We start from the raw sequence: 12086 nt of genomic DNA on the forward strand, positions 1-12086 counted from the left end.
TTTCTGTTATTGTCTTTGGTATTCACTAACAACAGATTGAGACCTCGCCTCCCCGCAACAAGCAACAACACATATACACGCACACAAGCGCGCACACACGCACACCTTCATTTTTTCTCTTCTTTTTTTAAGCAATGCTTTGTTGTGCTAAAACTAGTTGGACGAGTTAGGGTGTTGCTGCTGCTCCGGAGGCCCTGGCCAATGGAACCCGATCCACCCCGCTGTGCGTAAGCGCGCAATTAAGGATTTAACCAAGGCTGTGCTGCGCTTCAGCCAGCAGTCAGTCTGCCGGAGACAGAGCCTCCACGACTCCCAGCTTCCTCCTCGCCGCCGCCGCCGCCGCCACCACCTCCTCCTCCTTTTCTCCTCCTCCTCCTCTTCCTCCTCCTCCTCCGCTCCCACAGTCATGTCTGCTTAGACCAGAGCAGCCCCACTGCCATCTCCGGCTGCAGCCGCCGCCTCAGAAGCCAGGACAGCCTCCGCCTGCGAGCGATGACAGGAGTATTTGACAGAAGGGTCCCCAGCATCCGATCCGGAGACTTCCAAGCTCCTTTCCAGACGTCCGCAGCCATGCACCATCCGTCTCAGGAATCGCCAACTTTGCCCGAGTCGTCGGCTACCGATTCCGACTACTATAGCCCCACGGGGGGAGCCCCGCACGGCTATTGCTCTCCTACCTCGGCTTCCTACGGCAAAGCTCTTAACCCCTACCAGTACCAGTACCACGGCGTGAACGGTTCCGCTGGGAGCTACCCCGCCAAAACCTATGCCGACTACAGCTACGCCAGCCCTTATCATCAGTACGGCGGCGCCTACAACCGAGTCCCAAGCGCCGCCAGCCAGCCAGGTACGGGGCCACGGGGGCACACAGAGGACCCAGGACTCGGGAGAATCGAGTGGGGTGGGAGATTGGGAGCCACACCGTCCACTGGAATGGGGGTGCACCGGGTATAAGTAGGAATCCGGACTCTGCACCCAACAGAGGTTCCCGGGTCAACATCTTAGAAGTGGAAGATTTCTAGTGGAAGAAGGCGACAGGGGTTCAAACTAGAGTCTCTCCCCTCCGGTACCTGGGGGTGGGGTGGAGGCGCAGTCGCAGTTGACTGATTCCCAGATTGCCTAGCCAGGAAGCCAGCTAGGCTGGAAAGGGGGTTCGCGGTGGAAAGAAGAAAGAATCGAACAGCCACCGTGGAGTTTGCATAATAGAGGAGGTTAGTTGTTGGCATTTTTTATAAACGTGCTCGATTGGTGCGAGTGGGAGTGGAAGGCTGCCTCAAAGACATTGTTGGGATTAGGCTGAAAGAAGCCACGAGCCAGGGTCGGGCGGGTGCCCAGAGCGCGCGGCGTGGGGGTGGGGTTGAGAGCTGGAGCCCGCCAGAGGAAGAGCGCGCCGAGAGCCTTGCGGTCTATCCAAGGCATTTCCAAAAACAAAAAGCCATTTAAAGTTGTGGAGAGTGGCTGAGGAGTCACTTTGTTGGAGGGATTTTCTTTTTCTGTTCCTTGTTGTTATGTTGTTGTTGGGTGTGTAAAATCTGTCTCCTTTTAACTCTCCAACATCTTTCTTTCTTGTCCTCGAAATTTAGTTGAGTTTAAGAGGGTTAATGAGCTTGGACTTTTAGAGAGGTATGAGGTACCTGCGGAGAGGCTTTACTGGAGGGTTTGATCTCTTCCCACCAGCACATTAATAATCCTGCTAATATTAGCATCCCCTACTCTAGCTGAAGGGGAGACCACAGTCCTGTAGGCCTTGTCCTCCACCCTTCCTCTCCCAGCAGCTCGCTACATATAAACATACACGTACATACCTCGGCTCGCCGGTTATTCAGGCACTTCTGATAAAATGGTGTTTTAAAAAGACTTTTGGGCCCACGATACATACATTTGTAAATTATGCGTTCAGAAAAATCTTTTCCCCGAAGACAGGTCAGTGAGGAATTTGTTTTGACCTAACGCCCCCTTGCTACGAAGAGACCCCCACCACCATTACCGATTCTTTTTCAATGTGTGACTGACTCTCGATGAACTTTAAAGAGAGGCGGGAGCGGGAATGTCTTCGATTCTTTCACTACCCGTATATCGTGCATAAATGGAAGTGGGTTTTTTTTCTTTCTTTCTTTTGGCCAAGAACTTATTAAGTCTATTTGTAAAAGAAACCAGACACATCTGTGCCCTCGCAGATCTGCAGTGAGATTGTGGGGGCTACATAATCGGCCCTCTGTCTGCTGCGGCTCCGACCGCTTGCTGCTGAAGTGAAGGAGCACAGTTTGCTTGTGGGTCTTTGAACTTTGGAGACCCTGCTTTGCGTCTTCCCTGCCCAGGAGTCTGGCCTGTGCAGGCGCCACAACGGACGCTGACCGAACCGAGGTCACGAGTGGGGGTTGGGGGGAGGCTCTCCCCAGAAGCCCCTTGAGAGGATGATTGTTCTCACCAAAGAAAAGCGGATGAGAACAAGATGGGCGTGACAACAAATTTGGGGAAGTAGGGCAAAGATTGAATTCCGCATGCCAAGAAGGCAGCTGGGCATTTTTAACAAATAAATGCACAGGAATTGCAATGAAAAGAGCAGGGAATTAACTGAAGTCTTTACCATGGTTTGGGGGAGGGGCGTGTTTATCTCTGTCTTGTAAACCAAAGGGGTGGATAGGGGGAAAGACAGGGTGAAGCTTGCATGGTAAGAAACTCAAAGAATAGATAAGCAACGCAGTTCAAACCCATCAGCCGCTCTCTGAAACCCTATACAGGGTCGCTGTGATTCCTAACAGACTTAACGGCACACAACAGCAGCAGCAAAAGGGACAATGCCTGCCGACAAGCTCTAACTGGGTTTGTTTTGATTATTTAGAGAAAGAAGTGGCCGAACCTGAGGTGAGGATGGTGAATGGCAAACCAAAGAAAGTTCGAAAACCTAGGACTATTTATTCCAGCTTTCAGCTGGCTGCTTTACAGAGAAGGTTTCAGAAGACTCAGTACCTCGCCCTGCCCGAACGCGCGGAGCTGGCCGCCTCGCTGGGACTGACGCAAACACAGGTAAATCAGGCCTCAGTCCGGCTCGAGCCCCGCCTCGGCTGCAAGCCCGATTGGGCCCAGTGATTTGGTCCCTACGGACTGGAGCTGATTCGATAACACCCGCGAGAAACTCAGACAGGCAGCAAAAGACAGTCCTGCCTACACCCTTCCTTTTATGAGTCAACCCAGGTGTCGCAGTCAAGCGATGGTGGGGACTGGACAGAGAGGTAGTTCATTTGGAGATGCCTCTCTTCGCAACAGGGGCGGGAGACCAGTTTCCTAGGTTGGAACCAAGGAAAGGGTTATTTCGTGAACACTGAGAAGTTTGAGAAGTTGCCTGGTTTTCTCAAGGTGAAGAGCTGTCCCGGGATGAACAGGGTTGGCGCCCTAGCAGGGTACTCAGGCCGGGCAAAGGCCGGAACGTTGCCTAGGGTCTGAGAAATTGGGTCTCAGATATCGGGGTGGGGGCGCTGTTGTACGGGGAAATTTTCCCGGATTGTGTCATTACCTTCATTCCATCTCCACACCAGCTAGGGTCTACAGAGGGAAAAAGAATGTTTGAGTCGTTGCCTAGAGCTGCAGGCAAATTCTGGCCTCTCGATGCTGGAATGGGAGTGAAAGGAGTCCCGAGGGAGATTGGGGTCGCGCCTCTAGCTCCTCACCTGATAGCGCCTTAGGGCCTACCCCCATCATATCCCCTCTCCCCTGTCGGTTCCGGCCATTGTGTGGGAGACCGTCTAGTTGGAGTGTTCTATGTGCTCTAGGTAGGCCTTTGCGTGCGCGCAAGCCGGTACGCGAACACTGGGGCGTCCACTCAACGCGCTCGAGTCCCCCTCCCCCGCCAAACAAAAGACCACAGCCTTGGGGCCTAGTTCTCCCCGCCGCTCCTGTTTGCCAAGCCTTCTAGGTTAAGACTTTGGCCTAGGCCCTTGGCCATAGCCCTCGAGTTGCGAGTTGCGGGGGATTTGCCAGGGTCAGGCAGCCTAGCAGTTGTCTCCCGCAGAGGCCTGGGGGAAGGCGCGGGCGGCCTTTGAGTGTCCCGTAACATGTGCCTTTGTTCCCCACCCAGGTGAAAATCTGGTTTCAGAACAAAAGATCCAAGATCAAGAAGATCATGAAAAACGGGGAGATGCCCCCGGAGCACAGTCCCAGCTCCAGCGACCCTATGGCGTGTAACTCGCCGCAGTCTCCGGCGGTGTGGGAGCCCCAGGGCTCATCCCGCTCGCTCAGCCACCACCCTCATGCCCACCCTCCGACCTCCAACCCATCCCCCGCTTCCAGCTACCTGGAGAACTCAACTTCCTGGTACCCGAGCGCAGCCAGTTCAATCAATTCCCACCTGCCGCCGCCCGGCTCCTTACAGCACCCGCTGGCGTTGGCCTCCGGGACACTCTATTAGACCGACCGATTTCCTTTGCTCTTTTATGGGACTGTGTTTTACTGTTTTAGAAAATCATAAAGAAAGGAATTCATATGGGGACGTTTGGAAAACGGAAACAAACAAAAAGGTTCATGTGTAAAGTATTTTTTTGCATGTAAGTTATTGCATTTCAAAGGACTCCCCCGTTTTTTTACAGACGAACTTTTTTTTTTTTTTTGCGCAACTGTGGACACTATCAATGGTGCCTTGAAATCTATGACCTCAACTTTTCAAAAGACTTTTTTTCATTGTTATTTTAACCATGTAAATAAGTGTAGATAGAGGGATTAAACTGTATATTCTGGATAAATAAACTTATTTCGACCATGAAAGCAGAATGTTTCTAAAAATACTCCTTTTTGCTCCCAGAGTAGTGATGTTTCATGCAGGCAATTAATGGAAGACAAGTTCTGCAGAGATCCAACAGGACAGAAAATGATATGGGAATCTTGCTATGTTGGATGCTGTATTTTATATCTCTAGATACACATGTGCTCTGTTTACAGAATTGCCTAATAATATATATTTAGGTGCTTTTAACCTAACCATAAAGAAAAAAACACTTAGATCATTTTAAGTTTACCCCAAAGTGTTTCATGTAGAAAGTAAAACTGGAATCTGAATACACCCCTCTCACCCTGTAAGAGTGAGAAGGTAACAGAAATCCCTCAATAACCCCTCAAAATTCTGGGCTCAAAGCAATTAGAGTGGAGAGCTGCCTTCCCGCCCTCCCCCCCCTCCCCAGTCCCTACCGTCAGCCGCTGTGTATTGCCAGAGCAATTAGACAAATTACCCTTCCTCCAAAGGAGTTTACAGAGATGAGAAAATGAATGGAAAAAAAAAAAGTAAAAGAAAGAAACCCCCCCACCCTTTATTCCTAACTAAAAATAATTGTTTTTAACTTGGGGGCATGGTAGAATCTTGGACTTCTTGGATGTATTATTGTAAATGTATCTTAGCTCTTTTAGAGAGCTAAAGGTAATTTGGAGCCCTGAAGGCCTTTCTGGATAAAAGGACTTGAGAACAATGATGCACCTAAGTCCAGTAGGTTGAGCAGGACCTATGGGGAACATTTGTCTTCCAGCCAAAAGTAGGGATCCCTGGATGAAGGAAAGGAATGAAAGCATTGTGGCGCTGTGATGATTTCACTTCATGTGAAATAATATTCTTTAAAATATATATATATTTTTTTCTTTCATCTCTACTACTCTGGTTTTTACAGGAAAGTCTTCCTCTGCTTTGCTTTGATAGAACACAGTAGTAAAGTAGGCTCCAAACCATGGGAAATTGAATCTGTTTGGGGATTTTTCCTTTGTGAATCCTTCTTTTGGCAGAAAGAGAGGACGTGCAGCACTCGGGCCTTCTCCCCTAATCTCTGCATATAGACATCAACTGTGTGATAGGAGCTGGAGCACAATCTAGAGTTGTGACCCCAGGCGTGAATTGTAGGCGTCTTTCTGGTTGTTCTGTTCGCCTGACTCGATTTCCTTGGGATCCCAAGAGGGGAAAGAGTGTTGAAAATTACAAGATGCAAGAGAAATGTCTTACAGCTAGGAAGTCAGCAGCAATAAATGTGACAACCCGCCCCCCCCCAAAAAAAAAAAAGTCTTTTTAAAGGCGGGGGGTGGGGGGAGGGATTAGAACATTAAAAATTACATCCTGTCACCTGAGGATTCTGTGAAAGTTTTTCCAGGGTTGGGAGACCAGACCTGAAAAGGCACGCTGCGTGCCTGGAGGGGAATTTACCTGTGTGTCCTCTCTCTTCTTTCCTCTTATCCCCACCTCCCTTCCACCGTCTCAGTTTTTTTCTTTCTCTTCCCCTTTCCTTTCTTTGCAGGCGGGAGCCTAACCCACTGGTTTAAAACGGCTTGGGCCTTGGGGGAATTCAATGGTTTGGCGAGTCTTAAGACGTTCCCTGCTTGGCTCAGGATTGACTCTACGCTGAGCTGTGGACCCTTCCCTTGCCTTACTCTCAACAACAGAACCGCGGCTTCTCGAAGCTTCTCCTTATCTCCCTCCAGCCCTCCTTCTCGGGAGAAGTTCCGGGTGGCTGGGTGCTCCCGAGACAGCCTAAAGGTGCTCCTTTTGTTTAGTGAGCTGGCAAACAGTTGGGGAAAGGAGGAAAGAGGTGAAGGGATCTGTTTTCTGCTGTTTCTTTCTTTGTTTGTAAGGATTTTGTGAGTTTCCATTACACCGAAAGCCGGCATTTTATTTCTTGCGAATCCAAGCACCAAACCCTGCGCCAGCGGCGTACGTGCGTCTCTCTCCCTTGCGCGGTCGCTTCTCCCCGCCTGGGGGAGCTTGTTTGGGAAGGTTAAAGGGGCGCACCCACTGTGCACGTCTAACGTTTCCTACCCACTGACTGCCTGACAGTGTCAAGAATGTGCTTTGAACATCCTCTTTCCTTTTCATGGAGACGGAAGATATTTATCCAGCCAACCCCATCAAACTGTCACCCCCATTCTTGGCTTTGAAAAGAGGGAGCCTTCCACCACCGCCCCCAACCTCCAAGCGCGGCAGAGCTAACAGAAGGGCGAGTTTGGAGTCTTTGTAGAGAAGAGGGCAGCTTTTCTTAAATGCCACCCACCACTACCCTCAGTTTTGACGCTGCTTGTTGTTAAGGGCACAAAAGCCAAGTTGCCAGGTAGCCAAGGCCCAGCCTAGTCGCGCGGACCCAGGATTTCGTCCCTTGCGCTAACCTCACTTCTTCCACTCGCAGTAGCCTTCTCTCCTGAGCGGTTTTTTTTTTTCCCCCTTCTCAAACGTGGTCAAGGAGCCGTGGACATAAATATTCTGGCAAATAGGTCTGCAGCGGGTTTTCCCTGGCACCACGGGGGTTCTCCCCGGGGAATTTAACTCCCTGCAGTCCTGTGCCCAACGATGTAAAAATAACAGATCTTCAGCAAAGTCTAAAAATATCTATGTGCTGTTTCTCTCCCTCGCTCTCCCTCCCGCCTTCCCTCTCCATTGTTTATTCTTCTATCTAACGTAAACGTGTACCATCCCAATATATTCCCGGAAGGTTTAGCCCACTCTCCCGGACTTCGCACCCCCACTTGCCTTGTTCCCAATCTAATGTTCCCAAGATGAATCAAACTTGTCCCATGATTTAATTTTCTTTTCCGTGGGCTTCCCTCTATACTCCCAACTCCACCCCCTGCCCTCATCTTCAGACTTGCTCACGAAGCCTTTGAGGATTGGGGCATGCCGGCAGGACCAGTGAGGTTCCTCGGTGCCCTGCCCTCCACTGGGGCCCTCCTGTAAGAAGAGATCAGATAAATTAGCCTTTGTCTGAGTCTCATATTGGGCTAGGCAGATTTCTGCCCTTTTCCCCCCTTTTTCCTGGCGACTACCTCCTTGTGGAACAGGGGGCGGCCTGGAGAGCCGGGAGAAGCCGCATTCCTGTGGGTGCCAGGCGGCTCCAGTTCTGAGCCACAGGGCCTGAGACACACACAGAGGAACCCGCAGACCTCACTGCCCTTGATCTCCTTCTTTTTTACTCCCTCCCGTCGGTACACCCACCCGGGAGCTTATCCACCCACACTCGGATCCACCCTGGCCTCAGCCTCCGCAGGAGTGGGTTGACCGCGTAAAGACACACGCGCGCACACACACCCCTCCTAGTGATCCAGGCCAGGATAGGATATCCCCGCCCATACCAATCCTTTCTCTCCCGCCCCTTCTCCCACAATCCCAGACGCGCCGGCTGGCCTCCTCTAACTTCTTTGATCCCACCGGACGCCCCACGCCTCGCGGCGTCCTGGCCGCGCCGTCCTAGGAGTCTTCCACCGAGAGCCAAGGGCCAGGAGGCGCTCTCCTGAGCCCAGTGCACCCTACATTCATTCACCCGGCCTTGACAGTGGCTGGTCTCCACCTCCCCCTCTACACTTCCTTTTATTCTCGGAGAGGGATCTTTATGGCTACCCAACTATCCCCACCCCAACTCGTACCACAACCCCTTGGACCACGCGGCTCCCACTAGCCACTGGGGTCGCGCCAATCCAGAGCGCTCCAGCTTTCCCGGGAGGCACGCCCTAAGGGCAGACTCCCTCAGGCACCTCTGGGAAGTGTGCCACGCCGGCGGATCCGCCTGCGGTCACCCCTCTCATCCACTCTTAAGCACCCCCTCCCACAGTGTCTGGGTGGAGGCTCCCGCCGCCACGGCGTTTGGGGAGGGGGCGCTGCGGTTTGCTCCTGGACCAATGTTCTCAGGTTGCCCGCGGTCGTTGAACATAGTACTTGGTTTTTTCAACCCCGGCACAGTCTCAGTGAACTTCGAGCTTCTAAAACAGCACAAATAACAGTGGTACATGTGGGATTGGTTAAATATTTTTCTACGCAGCCCTTTCTTTCCCACCTCATTCCACCACCACCACCCGCCGTCGCCCCCCACGGTTTCTTTTCCATCCGACAAGCTTAGGTTCTTCAGTGGTGGTAGGCAGAAAGTATACCAAGGAGTGATAGGGGACTTCCTTTTTAATCCAAGGCTGACGGCTGTAATGTAATAACCTGTTTTATAGGTCGAACTGGAACCATGAAGATAGGAACTGGGAAATTTCTCTAAGGGAGATGGGAATGCTGGTTTACAATTAAACGTTTCTGTTCTTTTGTTCGCCAGGACTTCTTATTTACTTCTGATTTATGGAGAACAGAAGAAGTCTCTTTGCCAAAAACACATGTATTATTGAGTCTGTTCCACATCCTAAACCAAGATTTATATAAAACCGTGAAAATACCACACATTACGACCTTTCGCCACAGGAAGGGAAAAATGGCTTCATAACATCATTCTCTTCCCTTTCTTTCTTTCTCTCTCTGCCCCTCTCCCCAACCCCAGCTTTAGTAATGATTCTCTGTCAAATCCCCACACCGTACGCTCTATTGTTTTGTTTTTAAAGGAATGGGTGGGGTGAAAGAAGGTAAACAGTTTGTAAGCTGTGACTTATTTTAAAGCGGTTTTTTTTTCCCCCTCGAAAAGGCAAAAAGACAGAATCTGCCACTGGAAGCTTATTGTCATCTAAGGACTATTGCTGTCATTTGTCATTTGCAAGGTGGGGGAGTAGGGTGAAAAGAGGCAGGATATGGACTCAACTTTTATCTATAAACCGAGGTCACTAAATGGGGGGCATTTCATCATTGCCTTTCCATTCAAAGGAGTTAGGAAGCCTGTTTGCCTCCCTGTAGAGTGGTGCTGGCTGGGCAGCTACCTGGTCTGTGAGATGGTGGGAGGAGGGACAATGCTCTATACTAGTAGGGGCTGGAAAAGATGCACAGGAAATTTGTGCTTATGGTGAGCTCCCCCTGAGGATATAAGAGATTTACTTAGGTATTCCTGACTGCGATGCCCCCATCAGGAACCAGAAGACTCTGGAGGGCTCCCCACAGAGCAGGGTTCATCCTCCTGGAGACAGCACCTTGGACTCTCAGTGTGCTTCCTTTCACGCTGATACCACAATAATCTTCCAGCCTCTCTCCAATATCTCTCCTTCTAACTTTCTGACCCCCTCTTTTTGGTCCCCCATATTTGAAGTAGACAGATGTTACTTTTTACAACTAGTATGTGAGGGAAGGAACATCAAAAACACATCAAACTGGATTTTCCTGAATCCAGAAAGAAGCTTATTGGTGACTTGCAGCAAAAGCAGCAGCTGGAATGGTTTATATTGGGGAAAGGGCTGATTAATAAAACTTAATGATGGGATTAGCACCAATAGCCAGTCAAGTGAAGGAGACAGCTTCCCAGCCGACTTTATTTAATTAACAGCAATTAATATGTATTCTGTTAATATCCTTTAGGACTCTCAATGACTTGTTCACCATGAAGGAGAATGGAGATGAAGTGTAGGAACACTTTCAAGCACCCAGGGTGGGTTTTCTGTGATGACAAGAGAGATTGCAAATTCATTTAAGAAAATGCTAATAAACATGTGGCAGGAGAGCTTTGTGAATGACTTTGTGGAAACAATGGTAAAACTGAAAAATGTTCTTTCTTTTGGGGGTAGGACACCTTAAAAGGGGGAGGGGAGGAAATGCTTTTGGAGAGAGAGGATTAAAAAAAACAGAAAACATCAGACTTGATGCAGCAGTAAACACAGCAATCCTTACAAGAATATCAGCATGCCTATATTGAAGATTTGGACACGTAATGCTTCAGACCACTGATTTGCTATTTTCTTAATTCTCGCTCTTCTTTTTCCATATGAATCAAACAGTCTTTTGTCCTTCAGGGTTTGATTTGATCGCTACTGTTCACATTTCACTTTTGTATTTTCCTCTTCCTATACCATTACTCATTGAGTGCCCTGTGAAATTACAATCGTACATTTTCAACTCAGCAACCCATTTGCAGTGCAAAAATAGGGTCTAAATAATGGCTGAATTAGCCCTACTGGACAGTTTCAGATGTAACACTGTAATAATTATATTGCAGGCTGGATTAGGATGCTATTATCATAATCTGGACGTTTACAATTATCTGTAATTTGCAAAGATGCGCCAGGTCTTGATTACAGCAGTGTGTTTTTTTTTTTTTTTTTTTGTATCACGCTAACCATCACTAAACAGTGACAGTAATAACAGCTAATTTTGCTGGCAATATAAGAGGTGCTGGGGTGTGCAAACAATTTCACACCTGGATGTGCTCACTCAACCAAGAATATAGAGAAAGAGCTTCTGCCCTGAGACTCAGAAAAATATTCTCCTCTGCTTCTGTTCAGTATAGATTTCTAGACCCTGAACATTGCTTAAGAGATATTCACTGAGGGTAAGTTTTTATTTTTTGCATACTTCAAGGAACAGTTTGGAGTTCTCTCCTCATACTTTCAAAGCTCTTGTGTGTTGTTGTTGTAATTTATTGTGGACTACAACATTGTTTTATACATTTTTTCAATTCTGACCTTTTACCCCTTTTATGAATTAAAGGATGTGTCTGGTGAGTAAAAGGGATGGGATGCTGGTGAGAATGGAGTCCCGAAAATCTCCATTTGTCTTTCTTGCTTTCTGTGTTGTTGGTGCATTTGGTGCAGTTTGTGACTGAAGGCTGGAGAAAGGACCAGGTTTCTGCAAGGTCCAAGCCAAAGTCCTCCTGAAAATTGTTAATGGAAATTAGTATTAGGAGAGTCCACTGAGGTCTTTATGTGTTGGTGATTTTGTGTTTTGGATAATAAAGACAGCAAATGGTTCTCATGGAGGGGCCCCTTAGATATCACAGGTATTCATATATACCTGGGATACATAACCCCTTCTATATCTAGCCTTCCCTTGGGTGAAAGTTTCCGGAATTACTGACCTAAAAAAAAAAAAAAATCTTCAAGGCTGCTTTGCAGGACCCTTTAAAGCTGGTGTATCTTGGTGATGGTGGTGGGATAGGGTGGGGTAGGATTGGATGAGGGTAGAGGCAGGATGCAGATCACGCAGTGTTGTACGTGGAGTGGAGTTAGAAGGGTATGGGGTGACTGAGACGCGCACCTCAGCTGAGGAGACAACGTTACAAAGTCGTCTGATTTTGAAACGCACCAAGGAAGACTCCTTCCTGAAGTCATGCTCCTCTATCTATAGATGACGCTGTTTCCTGACCCATGTAGACGTTGAAGACAGCTCAAGATGTAAAATGCAGGAGACTGAGAAATCTTTGGCTCCCCACCCCGGTGTGGAAAGGCCT

At 48.9% G+C, this 12086-nt stretch overlaps 1 protein-coding gene across 1 annotated transcript; it reads left to right on the top strand.

The window, feature by feature from the left end:
• Positions 1-281: 281 nt before the first annotated feature.
• DLX5 (distal-less homeobox 5) lies at positions 282-4758 on the top strand. The gene is made up of 3 exons (XM_006834262.1): positions 282-847; positions 2843-3027; positions 4076-4758. Exons 1-3 carry the CDS (start codon positions 493-495, stop codon positions 4403-4405), a joined length of 870 nt encoding a protein of 289 aa, XP_006834325.1. The 5' UTR covers positions 282-492; the 3' UTR covers positions 4406-4758.
• The last annotated feature ends 7328 nt before the right edge of the window (positions 4759-12086 follow it).

The sequence above is a fragment of the Chrysochloris asiatica genome, unplaced genomic scaffold, assembly GCF_000296735.1.
Source record: "Chrysochloris asiatica unplaced genomic scaffold, ChrAsi1.0 scaffold00010, whole genome shotgun sequence".
Lineage (NCBI taxonomy): Eukaryota > Metazoa > Chordata > Mammalia > Afrosoricida > Chrysochloridae > Chrysochloris > Chrysochloris asiatica.

Coding starts and splice junctions, on each gene's coding strand:
- DLX5 (XM_006834262.1), top strand. CDS start 493: ATGACAGGAGTATTTGACAGAAGGGTCCCCAGCATCCGATCCGGAGAC. Junction 848..2,842: donor AAGCGCCGCCAGCCAGCCAG/GTACGGGGCCAC, acceptor TTGATTATTTAG/AGAAAGAAGTGGCCGAACCT. Junction 3,028..4,075: donor TGGGACTGACGCAAACACAG/GTAAATCAGGCC, acceptor TTCCCCACCCAG/GTGAAAATCTGGTTTCAGAA.